The sequence below is a fragment of the Sapajus apella genome, unplaced genomic scaffold (genome assembly GCF_009761245.1).
Source record: "Sapajus apella isolate SASKATOON/1434 unplaced genomic scaffold, GSC_monkey_1.0 scaffold7, whole genome shotgun sequence".
Lineage (NCBI taxonomy): Eukaryota > Metazoa > Chordata > Mammalia > Primates > Cebidae > Sapajus > Sapajus apella.
Window position 1 is genome coordinate 20,380,006 of NW_022436947.1, and position 21,564 is coordinate 20,401,569.

Here is a 21,564-nt window from a genome sequence, read left to right on the forward strand (position 1 = left end):
ATATTTCAAGGTTTTCCCAAATGGTATTCTTGCATGAATTGTATACTCTATGTGGGGAAGGGGATAAACGGGAAAGGAGAGAGGAGGATATATACAGAAGCTTGAAACTAATTATTTTATTTTCATGGAAAACATAATTAGGATGTTTGTGTCCTAAGATTTTTTTTCTAGAGACTTTTCCATTATCGATTTCATTTTATAAAGGATATAAGACTGCAAAGCTAAAATATCTTGAAGATAGAAGTCTTATGGCTCCAAATTTTAATTTAGCCTCAGAGGCATTCAATTTATGTAAATCAACATCACCTGAATTCAGAATCTCATCCAGGTTTTCAACAAAGAATTTGAATGCCAGCAAAGAAGTAGGACTGAACTTATAGACTCTCACTCTAACAATATACGCTATTCAATGTGAAGAGCAAAATAAAATTATTTTGGCAGAAAGTGATTTTTTAATGACATATATTGTTTAAATGTACTACTTTTTCTTTTTACATGTTTGTGGTAAAAACAGTGAATAAGGAAAAGCAAAGGGAGAATCTCAATATGGAAGTTTTACTTAAATTGTTCACAAACTAACCAGAGGTAAACAATTCAAGTATTTTGTTTTTTGCATTATGTTGATTTTGTGTTTGATATGGCCAAAAATACCTTTATGATCAAAATTACATATCGATAGAAAAGATTTGTTTAGGCAGAGCTTTCATTTTTACCGTTAGAGTGTGTATATTTTTAGGTGCTGTTAAATAATTTTTAGCCACATTGATCTCAATTTCATTTGTTTCTTTTAGTAGTGTCCACCATCATTTCAGACTATTTTAATACATAAGGGACTCATGAGTATAAAGTCCTTGCCCAAATTAGAAAAGGTTATGGAGTGGAAGAGAGAAAAACACATTTGTGTACACCCAACCATCTTTTCTTCTTTAAACTCTTTTAATACTGATGTAACTGTTACTTTTAACCCTTTATGGATATGCCAGTAGAATCATTTTCCTACTTGTTACAATGCCAGTTTTGTCTCTTCCAGAACTATAGGAGCTAGGGATTCAGATGCCATATAAGTGGCAACATGAGTGCAGAAGACACACCCTGGGGACCGGCACAGGTGTGTAGACAGCACAGATTAATGTCAGGTACCTGTTAGATAGAGGTGTTCTCTCCACACATCTGATCTGAATCGTGCTGAGTTCTTGTACACTACCTCGATGGCTTCCTGACACGTTGGCATTTGGAATGCGAAATGTTTTTTTGTGTCTTCGTGAACAGCAAGTGCTGGTGACTCCTTGTTGTGAAGACAGTGAGGGACTGTGACTTGAAGGGCGATTAACAGTTGTAACTTCCATGCAGCTTTCTTCAAAGACTTGTTCGTCCACAAATTCATGATTCTGTTCCACAATTGTAAGTAAATGAAGAAACAGAGAAGTATATTTTTAATAAGGAAATACATAGCTTTATTTTTAAAGCTCAAATATGCCCAAGTACAGTTAGACTTGATACAATGTTTAAATAAAACCATTTTCATGAAAATTACAATATCAAACCACTTCTTTTTGGCATTTATGTGGAAACATCTCTGTAGTTAGACCTAGAGATTGACATCTACAGGCTGATTTAATGTCTCTTTATTGACTAACTTTATCTTGAAATATCATTTATTTATTTAAATATAAAATCTGGAAGGTATAAGCTAAGGGAAAAAAAAAACTCTTAAAAACAAATATAGATTAAACCTACAGGGAAGTTATACATTCCCACAGACTTTATTTTTTAAACAGGTTGAAGTTATGGAAAAGAGGTTATTTTAATAGAATGCCCCAAGTTAGATTGTCTGTTATATATTGGCAAATATTTTCACATGGGATGAAGACATTTCTAAATTGGAAAATGAGATTCTTAAGACACTATCTATTTTTTATATGTTCCTCTAAAAATGCCCAGTGCAGAAAAATATAACTTATTATTTACATAAGAAAAATATAATTGTCTGCCGAATGTGTCACTTTGTGTTTGACACAGAAGGAATTAGCATTGAACTTTTGTTACCTTTTTTGTAATCTTTGTGATGCATCACTGGCATCACTGGCTGTACTCATGATCTCTGTATGCATTCGGGGTTTCTTCATCCCAATTCCCTAACTTTCAGCCCCGTAGCAAACAGTAATAGACATCATTTCACATATCATATTTTAGAGAAATATGGCATCAATTTTGCTTTTAAAATGTTTAACAAAAAGCCTCCTGAAATGCTTATGCAGGAATTTCACCTCATAAATATAAGGAAAAACATTTTTGGTCTGAACTGAGAGAATGACCTCAATTACTATTTTGTTTTTCTTTGTGTGGGTAGGGGTAGTCTTATAATGGAAGGCTTTGCACATACCAAATTCCACTTCACCTTCTCTCATCCTAAAGTATTAGTAAAACAATTGAAGCAAGACACTGGCTAATAAGAACTAGATTACGTTTTAGTTACTCATTTTATCATTTGTTTGCTGAGACAAGCATTTTGAAATAAATGAAATTTAACATTCTAGTCTTTAAAGTCTAGAGAATAATATAATCTACAAGACAGAATTTCATGGTAAATATTAAATTTGAAAGAAAAAATAGTGCACAAAAGATTCACAATCTGTTTCCTTCTCTTACAAGGCATGGTTTCACATACCTAAGTTATAATGCATGAGATTCTAATTTATTTCATCAGTGATTGGAAGTACAGGAGACATTCTGCTATGGGTTACTATATACTTTTGTAGATAGCTCAGTAAAAACTATATTAGTTGGTGTTAAGTGATTTTTGATTTTAAAAAAGCCCTTAAAAAAGGAAAATAAAGAAAACAAAAAAGGGATGAATAAAAACATTTTATTTATTTAATTATTTTGAGATGGAGTCTCACTCCGTTGCCCAGGCAGGAATGCAATGGCGTCATCTCAGCTCACTGTAACCTCTGCCTCCTGGGTTCAACCAATTCTCCTACCTCAGCCTCCTGAGTAGCTGGGATTACAGGCTCCCACCACCACGTCTGGCTAATTTTTTTGTATTTTTAGTAGAGACAGGGTTTCACCATGTTGACCAGGCTGGTCTTGGGCTCCTGACCTCAGGTGACCCAACCACCCTGGCCTCCCGAAGTGCTGGGATTACAGGCATCAGCCACCACACCCAGCCAACATTTTATTATGAATCTATCATTTAACTTTCAAATTTATCCTACTAGGTTATAGACTTGTCCATATCTTTATTTAAAAATGCAAGTATAATCATGTTACTACCTTGTTTAAAGCGCTTAAATAATTTCCATGGGCTAAAGATCAAAATTGTTCACATGGCTGCAAAGCCTAACATATCTGGCCACTGCCTTTCCCTTCACCTCTTCTTTTGCCATGCTACACTCTCTCCTGATCACGCTTAAATTCTTTCACTTCCTCCTAGGCTGAGTTCTTTTCTTCTTTGGGTGCTTATATTACCTGTTCTTCCTTCATCGTTCTGCCTAGTTAACTTCTAGTCACCCTGCAGGTCACTACTCAAGTTCCTCCAGGAAGCATTGCCTGACCTGTCCTCACATGGCTCTGCCCCTTGACTGTGGTACCATTGTTGCTTTCCATGTTCACTGCTCTTTTCCAGTAACACCCCTGTCTGGGGTTTTGTTTTACAAATAGAGGCTAAATGGCAGCAGAGGCCACACCTCATTTCATGGCGTTTCTTGGATCTGGCTCGTTATTGGGCACATAGTTGGCAAGTAGTAAATATTTGCTGAATTACTCTATTGGTAAATAAGTACATGGACAGACAATCCTTTGGAACTGAGAAGACAAATAATGTGTTGCCCGAGAGTGAGTGGGCTGACATGATTCAAATAGGGTGAAGATTTTGTTCTCTGGGATCATCATAGACTGTGATGATCAAACTGGCTAAGAAATTGGTACATTTGCCAATGAGGAGGTTGGAATGAGGGCTTGCACGGGAGGAAATACAGACGCACTCCTTAGAACCCAGGGGCATACCAGTGATTACATTAGTCATTTTTCTAATGAGAGTAGTTTCTATTACCTATCTCTATTCATTATGGCTGTGAATGAAACAAATGCTTATATTCCATTGTCTCTATTTTTTGTTATTGCTATTGCTGTACTCTTGACCTAGATGTTGGGAACCCTCAAGAATCATTAATTTTTTTTCAGTCTAATCAGCATTTTAAGAATCACGGAAAATGATATTGTGTAGGATTAACTATTGGAAGACCAATCTTCATCTGCATTAAGTGACTTCTTAGACTAGAGTTAAGATAGCCGCTAAGAATAAAACATTCTAAATAAGTTTCTAAAATACTTTCCGAGTTGAAATGTCATTACAGTCTTTCCAAGTAATTTCAAATATTGTGTGGTTTTGGTTTGTTTGTTTTTTAATATGTCTTCCGGTAATGCAGGCAGTGAAATCACACTCGGAAGCATTAAGTATGCACAAAAACAAATGAAATTGCTATCAGAGAGCAGAGGAAGGCCGTCATGCTGTCTCCTTACCGTGGTTTTTTCCAGGCAGTGAAGCAGGTGGTGGTGCTGAGTTTCAAAGCTGGAGCCGGATTTGCTAACAAAAGCCTGCTCATCCTCTGAGGACTGTTAACAAAGAGAAGACAGAAGAGCTTTCTATTTTATTTGCAAACAACCCGAACCTCGGCTACACATTTCCATAGAGAGATCTGCTCTATTAACTGGCAACGTTTATTTTTTTTAACTAGGAAGGAACAAATGGGCAGTTTCTGTGAAGTTGGATGATCGGCATTTACAATTTCATCAAATGAATGGTCTGGTCTTTTAGACATGCCTCCCTGAATTGAAATTTAAAATCTCTTTTACTCATTCAACTACCAACTGTGTTTGTAAGATGGGAAGCTGTTATATTTTGATAATCAAATTTAACCTAGTGCTTAGAAAATGTTGAAACTGCAATTATGCGCACGTACATAAATAAAAGTTATTTTGTAAGTAAAAGTAAAGATTGGGATTTGGGATCCTAAATATTAAAGGAAAGTTCTGGGGTAAAAATAAATGTTCTCAAATTGTAGTTTATGTCATATGACCTTCCTAACACTGAATGGTGCTCTCTCTTCGTTGTGAAGTAAAACAAGACATCATTTTAGCCACCCACTCCAATCCCTGACCCAAATGAACGTTAAGGAAGATAAGTAAATTTGAAATAAAAAAGAATTAAGCATTTGAATCATTGAGCATTTTTTACCTTTACTTTATGAGACAGTGTAGAAATATTGCCCAATGATAAATAGACATCATGATTCACTGGCAATATTTCATAGTGTAGTTTCTAACCTGCTATAGCCAACTGGGATGTATATGGTGAAATTAAAAACAACAACAACAACAACAACAACAAAACACTTGCTTTGATAGCCATTGTCATAATTAGCCGCAATAAAATTATATGGAAGTAGAACTAAATCAATATTAAACCAATAAACTGAACATTAAAAAAAGAGAAGTGCTTGATCATACCTGCAGCTGATTACTGAGTAAACCATTCCGTTTGCTCTGCATGTAAGCATTTGCGCTGCCAGTTTTGGCTGCCCGGATCCTGGCCAGTCTAGCTTTCTGTAGGAGAAGAAAAACAAATTTCCTGTTAATATTTATAAATTATTTTTTTAAACAGTGAATAAACTCTTGTATAATCCTATTGTCAGCCTATATATATATATATATATATATATATATATATATGTATATATATATATATATAAAATTGCGTTTTAGGTTTTGGAGTACATGTGAAAGCCAGCTTTTCACATGCAACTATTGAAAATGACCTCTCTACCTCTTTAAGTACTTTATTTCAGTTAATATTTATCAGTAAAATCAATAAACTACCTTGGAGCTGGCTTGTGCCTTTAAAAATTATAATTAAGTCTTTACAGTAAGATCAAATTATTTCATCATTGTTTCTTTCAGTTGTGTCAAAAGAAAAATAACTATTACTTTACTTATATCTTCATTTATCCTGATCTGAGTAACTTAATGAAATCAAGACCAGATTGGTAGCTCAGGAAACCAGCTGCCAACTCCTTTTCATTTAAACTAATGTCCTTAAAAAAATTAGTAACTGAGTATTGAGAACTGATTGCCTTTCTTCCTTTTTATTTTTTTAAGAAACACTATTCATCTATATCTGCATCCTCCAATATAAAATTATATTTTTGCAATTATCCTTTGAATGAGGCAATGTAGATCCCACGCCAAACAACATGGGTTCTCTCTCTAAACTAACAAACAGACAAAACAATCGAACAAAAACAACCCTGAATTTACCTATTTTGTCTGCTAGCATGGGTCCACACAACTGTATGCTCATGTGATTTGTATTTCACTCTTGAATTTGCTAAAATGAAGAACATAGTGAGCCTATCCAGAGAGATTTAAACATTGCTTTTCATTTTTAAAGCATTTTCTTTTGTGTGTGTAGAGAATGTCCTTCAATGTAGAGGGGTTAGGTGGCCAGTTCAATTGTTCCTTTAAGTTACAGTAAGAGCCCTAAAGTGAAAGCGCTGAGCATCTGGCTGTGCAGCCAGATTTCTGATGTTCCATTCTACTTTCTAACTGCTGTTGTCGATGTGCATTTAGATTGTCATGGACGGAGTCTGGTTTTCTCTTCCTGGAGAGTAGTATTTTGGTGACCATCTACTTGTATTACATGAAGTTAGCAAGCGTATGTAAAACAGAGACTAGGATGGCTTAGATAAGTTTCCTTAAGCTTATCTTACAAGACTCCCTTCTTTTTCTTTTCTAAACAATCCAGAACAATAGTATCTTTAGTCTCAAGTCCTAAAATGTTCCTTTTAATAAAAATGTTTAAATTATCTAGATTTTTTAAATGAAAAAATTTTAGTACTACAAAAGCGCATGCAAACAATTGTCTGTGACCCTGGAGCCAGCCCACTCCTAGGCTTCAGAATCAATCATGGTAATATTTCTAGAGAACTCTTGAGAAATTTTCTAAGTATAAAAGAGCAAATATATATATATATATATATATATATACACAAACACACACACACACACACATGGATTTTTACTCCAGAGAATACTCCTCACACTCTTCTGCAAATTCATTGTTTTTTAATTATATTTTGGAACTCCTTCCATATATGCATGTAAAGATCCACCTCATTTTTTATAAATGTATAATATATAATATGCCACGGTATAAACAAAGCATTATTTATTTACCAGGCCAACTACCAATTAATTTTTAAAGCATCTTTGGCAACTATAAGCAATGCTCTCTGCTTTGAATATGATGATGAGCTTATCTACAAGACATAGTTCTGAAAGCAAAATTATTCCTGGACCAAAGGGAATGGGCAAAAGATTTATCTTTAGCATGTAATGCTGTTTGACAGCAGCTTTTTAATGAAATAAAATTATCTTTGGAGAAAGAGTCTGAACAATCTTAAGGTATTCTCATGGAATTAATACTTTCGATAACAAGTGTGTGTTTGTGTGCACATGTGTCTGTTTGTGCGTGTCTCTGTGTGTTTCTTTTGTAAGATCTTACCAAATCTCCCTCCAAAGTTATTGTACCAAGATGCCTTTCACACATGTCATTTGAGAGTAGCACTGAGACGTTTGAAGCTCTCCAAATCGCTTTTAGATATCATCTGTCTTTAACTCCACCCCTCCTCCCTTCCTTCCTAAATTTATTCTTCCTGTGTGCTGAGTCTAGGTTAAAAATAATACTGTGTACAAAGATCATATTTGTAAATGATGAGAAAATTAGACAAATTTCATTCTTTGTTGGTAACATAATGTTTAGATCACTCAAAATACTGACAACAGTAGAGAATGAAGTTGGAAGGTAGAAAATTTTTAACTTCAAAAGCTGGGCTGCAGTTTCAGGATTTCAGACCAGACTCAGTAAAACAGTAGCAAGAGACAAGGACATTTGGAAATGACTCAAAATTAGCCCCGTAATTCAGAAATTATAAATTTATATATTGATTTTTAAAAAGGGATTATTGTTGAAATTTCAGTGTTCAAGTCTCTTTGGTCTCCTGGAACATTCATTGCCTTTCTACTCCCGACTTCTGACTCCTCTCTCCCTCCCTCCCTTCATTCTTTAAGCATTCAGCAGCAGCACTAGGAAATACTGCTTTATTTTATTAAGGAAACATATATATTAACCAAAAATACCATCCAGCAAAATAAAATGACAAATATTTCTCATCATATAATGGAAAGCCTACATGTGGTGGCAAACACTACTGCAGAAGTAGTTCTAAGCTTAGGGAAAAAGAAGATGTTGTTTTAAAGACAGACTAGCCATTTCTTCTTAGTTATGCGCTATGTTAGAAAAAGAACTTCCCATCTCAATTTCAATCATGGCTTTTCTTTGACTCGACTACCATTCTATAGGAGTTAATTGGATTAAATGGCCTTGTGGAGCACCACAACAAATGCCTGTTGAATGCTAGCCTTTATGACTTGGGATTATATCTTTGGTTCCAGCAGGTAATTGAAAGAAATTATTTTACAAAGATATTTTTAAAAAATCATTTTACTTCTGACCCACTCAGTATGACAATCTTGGCAGCTCCGATTATGCAATTGGGAGGTTAAAAGAAAGCCATCTGCTGGTAAAAAGAAATGTACTCTTTTCAGTCTCTTACCCCCCTTTTAGGACATACAACCTTTGGCATGGCAAAGTATCAGCAGATGATTTGGAAGTTAGAGAAAGGTTGTAGTAAGTACTCTATCTTAGCTGTATGAAAAGTAGGAGTCTTCTAAAACTTAAATTAAAGTAAGGTTTACATTTTTAGTATAATAAAAAGCTTTATAATTATTTTCAACAATTTATTTGCCTTAAATGGTGATGGCGTTTGGAAAAAAGTTGTCTCATAAGCATATTCTTCCTATGCATCCCGATTCTTCATAGCTGCAGTTTTTATCTAATGATCCAATCTTTGCAGGATTTCTCAAAGTTGGTTCCAAGGAATTTGTAAGTGTAATGAGTAAAATCTAAACCAAACAGATGGAGCAAACAACTGGTTCTGTGCTCCAGAAAGGTCTGGGAAATGCTGAGATGTTAAACAGATTTCTTTGCTCTTGGGTTCCTCACACCATATAATATTAGGGTGATCACTGTGAGGAGAACAGGGATACATAGTATGCAAGTTTCCTCAAACTAATTTGACATGGAATTCTTGTATTGTTAAGTACTCACAGGCTAGTATACAGTGGAACACAACGGATTTTAAGCAGACTGTTTTTGAATTACCTCAAATCACATAAACTTATAGTTTATGTTGTGCAACAGAGGCTGGAAGTCAATCTGAGAAGGATCTATAAGCCAAACACCACTGAGATACTCATTTCCTTAAATGGTCAGTCATTTCTAGATGAAGTATGAGGTAGATTGAAGGAAGTTATCAGACCATCTTGTTCCCAAATCACAAAATATTTTGAAAAATAAAGGTATTCTAGGCAGCCTTAAAAGTGAGGTAAATGAGGTGTTTCTCTTTGGTAACTCCTTATTCCCCAAATACTTGCCCTACACTCCCTGTAACATGCATTCTGGAAATTTTGTTTACAGTTGTTTCTTTCATTTAAGAGTTAGTAAAATGCCTTAGGTGGAGGTAGCATATTAAACTTTGTCAGCTTTTAAAAGTTTAAGGCATTTATAGGAATCTTTTCATTTGCTAAGAAAAATAACTCTGCTAGAAATTTGAGACAAGTTAGTACCAAACAACAATAAAAAGAGAGGAAAGACGTCAGTGGCAGACAGGGTTATATTCCTAGGTCCAGAACTTGGTTAATCCTGGAGATGACAGGGCTAAGCAGAAACAGGGCTCGGATTTGGGTCAGTGGAAGAGGCTAAGCAATGAGAGGTCTACAAGAGGATTCTATGTTGAAAGACGTGAGAACAGAAAGAGGAAATAGGAGGGCATCTGAGATCAAATTCTTGGGTGGGATTAGGAGCTGGGAATTTTCATTATCATAGTAGATAATCTAAGAGATTATTTTCAGGCTACAGCAAGCAGTTATTTCTTGCTTTTTAAATTATTTTACTTAAAAGAAAAACCTCTTTGGTTTGGACATTGGTTATAGGTGATTGGTCAGGGTGGTGGGAAAAAATATAGGAAACATGTGAACCTTCTTGGAAGGCCAGAAGGTTTTATAAAAGCTTTGGGAAAGAGTTACTGCTGAAGGCAGCCTAATCCTCTTACCTTGAGTTAATAGCAAAGAGCAGATAACAAGGGAATGTAGGGGAGTTTATCTAAATAGCTTGTTTACCTATTTCCACTAGAAACCAACCTTTGATCTCTCCTGGGGTTGGGGCGGTGGGGGGGCTTGGCAATGTTGCTTACTCACATTAAATCCATTCTAAAATAAATTCGAGCATCTCTGGCATATGGGGGCTGCAAGAGTGGACTCCCTCTTTGGAGTCTGTAAGCCATGGGGTCCCTTACCCATGCTCTCACAGGGATAACACCTGTGTCTCTGTACGTCCGTCGTCTATCACTTATCTAGAGTCTGTGGGTCAGTCTCAGAAATGGCTGAATGTACTAGGCAGTGGTTTTCAAAGTGTTGTCTCCCAAGCAGCAGTATTGGCATTACCTGGGAATTTATTAGTAAATTTTTCAGGCTCTAACCCAAAACTGCGGAGTCTGATGTTTTGGGATCCAACAATCTGCTATGTGTGGCTCACACCTATAATCCCAGCACTTTGGGAGGCTGAGGTGAGCGAATCACCTGAGGCCAGAAGTTCAAGACCAGCCTGGCCAACGTGGTGAAACCCTGTCTCTACTAAAAATACAAAAATTATCCAGGTGTGGCAGTGGGCACCTGTAATCCCAACTACTTGAGAGGCTGAGGCAGAAGAATTGCTTGAACCGGGGAGGCAGAGGTTGCAGTGAGCCAAGGTTGCACCACTGCCCTCCACCCTGGGCAACAGGAGTGAAACTCTGTCTCAAAAAAAACCTAAAAAACAAACAAGCAAAAAAGAAGCTTTCCAGATGATTCTAATGAATCTCAAGTTTGAAAACCATACTAGCAGGGTATGATAAATGGCAGACTAAATAAGGGTAGTATCTTTCTAAGTCAATGTGAAAAATTTAATGTGAAAATTAAAAATATTACACTATACATTGGCTCATTGATTCTACACTTCTCACTGCATTTAGCATTATCAACAGGAATATCCTAAAATATCCATAGTTCAAATAATACTAGAATTTTTTTGCCTTGGACTTTAATCACTAGGGTTTGTGAGCATAAGCAAATTATCTGTAAAATGGAAATAGTGTACTTCCTTTGCAAGTTGACTGTGAATAAACAAAAAACATATATAAAGCACCTGGGACATTCTAGAAACTAGTGAGGGTTTTTGTTGTTGCAATTAGCATTATTAAATTATAACTATAATTACTACTATGATTATCATATAATAATTACTCACAGATTAGCCTGTGAGTATGGAGATGATTAGGTGGTGTAATCCATATTTTAAAAGAGCTGCTTCAAAATATCAACCTGCCACTTGTCATTGCATTAATCTATTTTTATTTTGGCTAATACGTTCTATTCAGTAAATATTTATTGAATAAGAGAATCAACAAATCTATTAACATACAATTACCAATGGTGGGAGTAGGGGAGAGGTGTCATGGTTTAGGCCTATACCCACCAGCATGTCAGTATTTAAGACTTTATTGAGGATTGATACAAATGGAGTAAATGATGTATTTCCTGTAAATAGCAAAAGCGGGTAGCAGCAAAAGCAGGTAGAGCATTTGCAGAGGGAAGAACTTGGAAGAAGGAAAGTATTTCTGATGGTGATGATGGGAATTTTCCCAAAATTAATATTGTGTCTATTTCATGCTTTTCCTTGGTTTGGAGTGCAATTGAATTAAACACCAAAAATAGGGTCTAAAAACCATTTTGTAATATTACTTTTATTAGTCCGTTGGACTGATGTTTTTACTGAATTGAACGCTTGCTTGACTGAATTAGCTGGTTATTTTTGCATAACTTTAATATTTGGCACATAGCCCAGACCCAGATAAATTTAAACTGTCTTAGCCTAATGGGCGTTTGTTCTGCTTTTTTTCCTCTAATCTCTTGGGAAGGAAAATAGGAAATATCCCTTGGTAACTTATTTTGTTCATATCCACTGTTCTTTCTTAGAAGATTATGTTCAGTTTATTGATCACAGACTATATACTGCATGTATTATACTATGTTATTATATCTGACTTTACTAATCCAATTTTTCTAGTAGTAAAACTCTGTAAAATTCATTGCATTTTATGGCAGGAAATAAAATATATAGCAAATATTTTAAAGTTACCAAAAAGCATTCATAAAACATACTTTTCAATTAGTGTACTTTTAGAATGTTTTTATTTTTGATTTCTAAATGTAGGCCAAAAGGCTTCTAAAATATCCTAAGGTTTTCTTTATTGATTTCTTTATTGCAGATGACAAACTCTGAAGAAACTCAGGTGTTTGGGAAATTGGTTTATTGGACATTAGATTTGTGCTTCCTCTAGTTTTCATACAGGTGGCTCTTTTTTTTTTTTTTTTTGAGACGGAGTTTCGCTCTTGTTACCCAGGCTGGAGTGCAATGGCACGATCTCAGCTCATCACAACCTCCGCCTCCCGGGTTCAGGCAATTCTCCTGCCTCAGCTTCCCGAGTAGCCGGGACTACAGGCATGCGCCACCATGCCCAGCTAATTTTTTTTTTTTTTTTGTATTTTTAGTGGAGACGGGGTTTCACCATGTTGACCAGGATGGTCTGGATCTCTTGACCTCATGATCCACCCGCCTTGGCCTCCCACAGTGCTGGGATTACAGGCTTGAGCCACCGCGCCCGGCCATAGGTGGCTCTTATACTAGAGAAGGGATTTCTAGAATGGAGATGGATGGGTGGTTGAAAGTTAAGCTTTTTGTGGGATCCCGTTATTCTAGACAATGTGCATATGTACCCAGTAGAGGGACTATACTATGGGCAGAGCCACAGTTGTGGCGCTGGAAGGTCCCTGGTGGTGGGATCAGCTGTGGCTGAAATCCCTTTACCTCTGCTTGCCAAGGGTATGCATTCCCTACATAAGACTACAACTATCCAGAGGGTGCCTTTTTCTACTCCTCTCTGTTCATCAGATGATCAGTTCTCTATATCCATGTGGATTGGACTATTTCTAACTCTTCCCTGTAATAATTAGCTAACGGCTAGGCATTTGTCCAAAAATGAAAGGTTCCATAAAACAAATAACTACAGGGCTCAAAAAAGCAATTCTTTGCTAAAGGAAGAAGATCTTTGACAGCGGGCATAAATTGACAGAGAACATGCTAGTTCTCTGGACAAATATGCTGTGTAGCCACACCGATTAACTAGAACTTTCCAAAGTCTTACTTTATGAGATTATACTTTACTAAAGTGGCTGACATTGTTCATATGCGTGTTTAAGATCCTGTTCTGGAATTACCTACAAAGCCAGTGAATAACTAGATCAAGGTCTCTCATGATATTTTGTTAGTTATAACACATCACCCAGGTTGTGCATCTACTCTAGTCATGATTATGAATGGCTCTGGATATTTTTAAATAATGAATCTATCCTTAAAGGACAAAGATATAGTGACTATGAAGAATACTAGAAATACAGTGCCATAAGCCCTAAGGAAACTACAAAAGAGGTTTCCAAGATTACTTCTAAGTAACAAGGGACCTGCCTCTCAAGGCGACTGTTTTGACAAAGACTGGGAAAGGGAAGTATGCTAGCATTTACATAGCTTTTCTGAGAGGCACCTTATCATAGTGTTTGTGTATGAAACTGGATGCAAGACTGGCTTGGATGGAATGGTGGATCTCCAACTTAACAGGCGTGTGATCTTTTTTTTTTTTTTTTTTTTGGGAACGGATTTTCACTCTTGTTACCCAGGCTGGAGTGCAATGGCGCGATCTCGGCTCACCGCAACCTCCGCCTCCTAGGTTCAGGCAATTCTCCTGCCTCAGCCTCCTGAGTAGCTGGGATTACAGGCACGCGCCACCATGCCCAGCTAATGTTTTGTATTTTTAGTAGAGACGGGGTTTCACCATGTTGACCAGGATGGTCTCGATCTCTTGACCTCGTGATCCACCCGCCTCGGCCTCCCAAAGTGCTGGGACCACAGGCTTGAGCAACCGCGCCCGGCCCAGGCGTGTGATCTTATGGTTGCTTAATTTGGCAGTACTTGAGGATTCTCATCTATAAAATGAGGATATAATGGTAACTAACTGCTAGAGTTTTAGTGAAGGTTGTATGTGTTGACTCAAGTTTAGCTTAAAGTTGCCTCCTTACCATATTTTAAGTTTAGCCTAAAGATTTCTTTACACATAGTGAACTGTAACCTAAATGGAGGTGTAAACAGACTGTAGCCCACTCTTGTGCCAACCAACGAGTTTTGGCCAAAGGGGGCCAACTGTTCAAACAAGGCAAATGCTGAGCTGTAAGCAGTACAGCTGTTTCTGTACGCCACTTTCATTTTCTGTACATCCCTTTCCTTTTACTGCCTATAAATCTTTTTCTAAACATGTGGCTGTGCTCGAGTTTCTGAGCTTACTCTGGCTTGAAAGGCTGCCCAATTCATGAATTGTTCTTTGCTCAATTAAACTGTTAAATCTAATTTGGCTAAGGTAAGGTTTTTCTTTTAACATATGAATTCTTTTGTGAAAAACATGAGACTAATGTCTGGCAAATATAAACCATCAGTAAACATTAAATATTGACAATATTATGATGTGTTTATATACATTTATATACACTTATATATAATCTTAATCTTACTATTTTCCCCATTTTATAGTTGATTCTTAGAGGGATTAATTAACTGGCATGAAGTTCAAACAGACAGCAAGCCGCTGGAACGAGAACAAAACTCAGCTACAAGTGATCAGATTGTTTCCTGTGTCAGCTATGTAAAATATCTGAGAGACACATTTTGGTGCCCTGTAATAACCCTCGTCTACTGAACCAGCTTGACCCTTGATAGACTGAGACTCAATGAATCAGATCTAGAAATCTGATTTTAATAAAGTTTGCCAATAATCTGTTTCTGATTTTGCTACTGTCGTTAGTGCTGTTCATCTAATATTTCTTATTTCTGCTTCTGGCCCCACAGTAGGACTGTATTTTCCTGCCCACTTTGAAGGTAAACACTGCTGTGTGATTTGCTTTGGTTAATGCAATAAACAAGAAAGTGACTCAAGCCACTTCCAGGAGGGTGCATTAGGAAGCAGTGTGTGATTCATCATGTCCTTTATTCCTGCTGGAGTGTCTGCAGAAGTATGCTGTCAAGATGAAGTCTCTATTCTCTGGACAAGTAGTGGACTTGTGGTATGATTAAGAAATACTACTTATTGCTTTAAGCCACTGAGATGTTAGGTTTCTTTTGAGCGTAGAATTATCTACCTGGTCCTCACTGATGCAACTACTGACTAACCCAGAGCACTGAATAGCCATTAAGAAATTGTAAAGCTTATTATAAAAAGTGAGAAGTGCTAAACCATGGCTGCACAGAGCTGAATACGCACCTTTTGTGCCCTGCGTTTGTCTGCTCGTTGATTTTGGTGGTAGATGCGGCTGAAGTTGGATACAATCACTGGAACGGGTAGAGCAATGACCAAGACCCCACTCAGTGAACAGATAGAACCAAAAATCTTCCCTGCTATGGTTTTTGGCACCATGTCACCATACCTGGGTTAGAGAAAAAAATATATATTGTTTTAAGTCACAGAAAGACATTTCTACCTGAAAATAATAGTTTTTTGCTTTAAGTCATGATTTTTGGACATATCTATTTCTACTTCATGACTACAATAAAAAAGTCTGGCTTCAGACTTTAATGTCAGAAATTATAAATATCTGAATATAAATATTACCTTTCAACCCTGTAGAAAATCATTCTAACATTTAGGAATCTCTTTGATTGGAAAATATTTTAAGCCAGATGATGTAATGATAGCTCTTCAATTTTTCCTTTATACGCTATGACATAGTTCTTTACATTTATTTAATACTCAATAATTCCGTGCTGAAATTTATAGTCTGGATAACACAATTTTCCACTTAGTTTTTTTTCAGCATTCAATTGGTTATGAAATTTAAGTAGAAAAAGTAGCACATCACATTCCTTTCACCAGATGTCATCATTTAAAAAATAAACTTTTCAAAGTCCCCATTAACCTTCACTTGTGAAATCTAATGGCCTTTTCTCCATAAAAATCTAACTCAGTCTCTCATTTGTAGCTTATTAGTTGACTATTCTCTCCTTGAAAGACTCTTTTTATTCTTGGCTTTAGTATTAGAAAATATTCTTAGTCTCCCTCCTACCTCATTGGCTACCACTTCTCCATCTTCTTTTCTGCCTCCTGTCCCTTATCTGATTTTTAAACTTTAGAGTACTTTAGGTCTCAGTCTTCAGTCCTCTTATCTTCTCCATATAAACCCACTTCCTATGTAACTTTATCCAGTCTCATAGCTTAAACCTATCTCTATGCAGCTGATGCTCTAATTTACATTGACAGCCATGATGTCTTTCCTGAAAAGCGGATTCAGATCTCCAGTGGTCTGGTCTATTTCTACCCCTGCATGCCTAGAGCCAATTAAAATTTAAATTAGCCAAAATGGAACTCTTATTTCCCTAGATTCCTCTGCCTCTCTCAAAGCTTTTCCTCCCACAAGTCTGCCACCTATAATTAAATAGCCCACCACCATGCAGTTGTTCATACCAAAACTGAAAGAGCCATCTCCCCAGTCACCAGTATCAACATTTCATCTCTTAGTTGGTCTCATTGTTTGTGGGCAAACCAAATTGTATCTCATGTAAGTCTCTTCATGACAATAAACCAAACCAGGGTCATTTCTTACCAGAGCCACAAATATAGCTTCTTACCTGATTCTCTTTTCTACATTTACCATTTTACAGTTCATGCCAACATAGCAGCCAGAACTTTGGTTTTAAAAATGGAGATTAGACTATTGCTATATTGCTTAAACCCTCAAATGGGCTTGAAACTGAAATAAATCCAAACTCCTCAGTTTTACCTGCAAGGGCCTACCTCATTCAGTTGCTGCCTATATTTTACACCACCTTTCACCAAGCTCACTATACTCTGGCCACACTGTCCATCTGGCCCTCTATTTTGTGTGCAGTCCTCTGATGGTGATTATTCAAGGTGCTATTTAAATGCCTCCATCCAAGTGATTTTCTGGTCACCTCATTCACAGAAGTCTTATTCTCTTCCCTAATCATCCTCTATAACATTTCCTCATTTGATTATTTCAGAGTACTTATTAACATTGTCTTATATCTTAATTTATTTTTTCACTCCGCATCCACCCTACTGAGGCTAGAATGTAAACTTGCTAAAGCAGGAATTGTTCTACTTCATGTCTCATGAGCATAAGGCAGGCAGGCAGGCTCCTACTACATATCAGTTGAATGAATACATTTTCTCTTCTTTTCTGATGGAGAGTTCATCTAAGAGTACACTCCTGGGACAGGGACAAGGAGGAGTTTTTTCCATCTTACTATTGCAGAAGTTACCCAGCTGTGTCTGAGCTCCAACTACTCCATGCTCACTCTGGGGCTCTGGAGAGCTCAATGCTCAGAGTGTAGTCCTAAGAGACAGAGCTCAAAGGAGCTCATACTAGAATCCACACTCTAGGGAGTTTAGGAGGACTTGGGGTTATATTGTATTTTGAGAGGTAGCCTAGGCAATAGTCACTCTAACATTGTTTTGTGAGAAAACGTCTGTGTCAATATGGAGATGGAGAGGAACTGGCTGAAGAAAAACTGTTGAGAGAGACAGAAGGTGATACTATTTAGTGCCACATTTAATAACCATATTCTGAGCTCTGGTCCTTTGCTTTGCAGACCCAGATACTCACTCTTGTTGGTGTTTGTGGATGATCAGCAGTTGAGCTAATTTAACATAGCTGAAGTTCCCACAAGGCTTTGGCACCAGAATGACAGTATTAATTTATAGTACAAAAATAATAATCCAAGGACCAGAATGCTGTGTTCATATAAAACATGATCTCTTTCTGCAATTTATCTGGGAAGCTAAATTATAATCTAAAGATTATGTTAGTGAAGAAACAGTGAAAACTAAAGGAATTTAGAAGATGAATTTAAAAAGTCTTAGGGATGTTCTTACTATAGAGATATGTCAGTGGGATTGGAAGGTCAGCTCCTTTTTATACAATGTTGTGTACATCTGAGCCAAATTATGTGTTTGTCACAGTTCACGTTGATTGTCCAGCCATATTTTATACACAGTGTTCTTTCCCTTTGCATTGATTATGAAGTAGGCCCCAGAGAAGGCATAAGCGTGCACATGTGCGTGCGCGTGCGCGCGCACACACACACACACACACACACACACACACACACACACACAGCTTTTTAAAAGGGGATTTGATTTTTAATAAAAACTCAAGTATTTATTATGGTTAAAGAAGACAAGTACTGAGTCTATGTAATTAAAGTAAGCCTTTTAAAATCTAAATATATAAAAAAGCTAAGTGAATTCATCATATAGTTTCTCTTGCCCTTAAAAGAATTTTTAAAATCAGTATTTATTAACTACTTTTTGTATTCTAGGCTTATGTCAGAGGATAGGCAAGCTCAGCATACTTGCAATTATTAGAGAAAATTATGAAAAGTAAGGAGCTACACCAGTTTGCTGAAAGGCAGCAAATTCACAGTCTAGAAGGATCCATAAGGGCAAAGAGATTACAGATACATAAGAGAAGCTCCGTGTCATAAAGCTATGCTAATCTACATCAAATAAAATAGTTATTTTTTAGCTCTACCATCTTTGTTTTGTAATCCAATCAACTTCATAACCAATCCTTCACAACCGAGAAAGCACAGGTGAATATTTGCCAAGACTGGGCAGGACTGCAATGACTGTCGTGGGAAGAGGAAGTGGGCACAAAGTATTCATCAATGGGTACATCTTCTCTCATGTTTATACTCTTGGGTAGAGACACAGAGTCTCTCCACATTATAGCCAGTTAGGATGTCTCCAAGGCTCTGCTGCTGTGAGATAAGGTAGAGGAGATGGTAAGAGAGTACAAGGAAGTAGAACAGGCAGGGGTGCTAAGACGGTCCAGACTGTCCTGCAATTTCTCAAGTAAGGGACAGCCTGAGCCCTTGGCTGGTTTCCATGGAACACCAGCTGCCTGCTTCGTCATACTCCTTGGTATAATTTACGTTACTCTTTCTTTCCTTCTTGCTGCTCCCTTTAACAGTTGAAGGTGGACTGCTGTTGATATTTGCAATATTTATGCATATCTCACTATTTGAATGTGTTGGAGAAGAGCAAAAAATAGTATGATTCATGTCTGTTTTTACATTATCCTTTTTGTCTCTCTTCTCATTTAGGAGTGACCTGGAGAAATGGAAATGGGCAATTTTTATCTGCGAACTTGTAACTGAACATAGAATCTGCCAGGGTTGGGATACATCTCACTGGCAAAATCAGCTGCTTTTCTTTGTTTAACAAAAGGTCTTCTAACTAGTATTCAAACTCATAGCAAGAAGCAAAATAGCGTTATACACCTCAGGAATCATATCTCCCTAAAATTCCATGGAGGAAAGGCTTAGAATAGAAAGCTTATATTGAGAAGTGACAATTATTGTGGTGAAATGATCATTTAAAGTTTAAGTGTTTCTAAAATACTGCCACCTTTGAGTGATTATTTATATCCTAGGCAACTTGGTTTTCTGTTGGTACTAATTATTTACATTCAATATAAAATACATCTCATTTTTTTCCAGACTCTTTATTGGTAAATTTATGCTAGGCCTAGTAGGATTATTTATTTCATTCTGTTTTTCTTCAGAATTTTATATTATGCATTCAGTCTTTGAAAAATCATTTTCTAAAAAAGTTACACCAAAACATGGCATAGATAGGTGTTTATATTCATTTGGATATTTTTTTGTATTTAATAAGATTAATTAAAAGACTACAAGAAGCTCCTAAAGTTAAATAAGATAAAGAATGTATTCTCAAAAAAGTTAAAGGGAAACAAGAGAATATATCGTAAGAGAATAACTATCAAATATTTTACATAATACAGCAACTTGAACTTTGTTCATTGAAAGGAAGCTTTTCCCCTTCTCTCTCTCTCTCTCTCTGTCTCATCTCTATCTCTATCTCTCTTGCCACGATGGAGTGCAGTGGCGAGATCTTGGCTAACTGAAACCTCCACCTCCTGAGTTCAAGTTCTCCTGCCTCAGCCTCCTGAGTAGCTGGAATTACAGTCACATGCCACCCCACCCAGCTAATTTTTGTACATTTAGTAGAGACAGGGTTTCACCATGTTGGCCAGGCTGGTCTTGATCTCCTGACATTGTGATCCACCTGCCTCAGCCCCCCAAAGTCCTGGAATTACAGGCCTGAGCCACGGTGCCCGGCTCCCCATACTCTTTCTACTCTCCCCTGCTTCTAAGTTTTCCTTCTTTCTCCTATACTTACTATGTCAGTAGAGCCACCAGTTTCTTTCTGCCCCTTTTTCACCCTGGACATCTGCCAGAGCTCGTGTTTATGGCTCCCTTTCCTCCTCACATCAGTTAAAAAGATACAATATGGAAGTGGCCTTTGCATAAAAATGTTAATTCTAAATTTGCGCATACTTCCCAAAACTACTTGGCTAAAATTTTCTATTTTGCATTGAATGAAGATTATATTGGGTGTCAGAAGAGATTTAATTTTTGGCTAGTAAAGATTTCAGTCCCAAATATTATCCAAAAGTTTTGTGAAAAGCTCTTGAATTCTTGCATGCACTCTATTTAATGCTAAATCTGGTGAAATCTGATTAATTCAGGCAGACAATGCATCCATTCACCCATCTATCCATCTTCCTTTTTATCAGGTAATAGTGATAGGTTGAAACTGTGCATAATTTTTAAACATAATTCACTGTAAACCAAATTTTATTGATATCTTACTAATTTTTTCCCTGTTTAGCATTTCTTCAGAAGTTGCATGGCTGGAGTGTGGCTTTCTTTATATCTCAAACGAAGAAATATTCCCTTGAATTTTCTTACACAGTCTTCAAACATAGTACTGTTAGCTTCCTAGTCCTATTTATACAGTTTCTATTTTTTCACTTTTTATTTGATGGGTATAAATGTATATTCATTTGATAGAGTAAAAATGTTACATAAGGCAAATCTCCCTAGCTAATGCATGACTTTCCATCCCTGAAAGTACGTCCATACATACTAAAAGAGAAAACAAAAATCATGTAATTGATAAACAATAATGAAGATAGAAGAGATCCTCGTACAACAAGAAGAAAATGCTGATTTAAAAATAAAGCTTGATGCTTACCGTAACTCGATTTCTTACATTCTCTTTTTCATTTTTACAAGGAAAAATTGTAAATTACTAGGTATAAGGAATAGAATGAATGAACAGATCTTGTGCAGATGCACAGAAGTTCAGGAGCACCCTGTACATTGTATAAGGCAGGTACTGGTTCAAAAAATGTTGCATTTCA

General features: G+C 36.6%; 1 protein-coding gene across 2 annotated transcripts in view; it reads right to left on the reverse strand.

Moving 5' to 3' along the window:
* The window catches only part of KCND2 (potassium voltage-gated channel subfamily D member 2), a 494,806-nt gene that overhangs the window by 3,162 nt on the left and 470,080 nt on the right, over positions 1 to 21,564 (reverse strand). For both annotated transcript variants that reach the window (XM_032276184.1, XM_032276183.1), the window contains 4 exons: positions 15,579 to 15,741; positions 5,509 to 5,604; positions 4,522 to 4,614; positions 1,141 to 1,388 (listed from right to left, as the gene is read on the reverse strand). In XM_032276184.1, the coding sequence (XP_032132075.1) occupies positions 1,141 to 1,388; positions 4,522 to 4,614; positions 5,509 to 5,604; positions 15,579 to 15,741 (600 nt within the window). The remainder of the gene's footprint in view (positions 1 to 1,140; positions 1,389 to 4,521; positions 4,615 to 5,508; positions 5,605 to 15,578; positions 15,742 to 21,564) is intronic.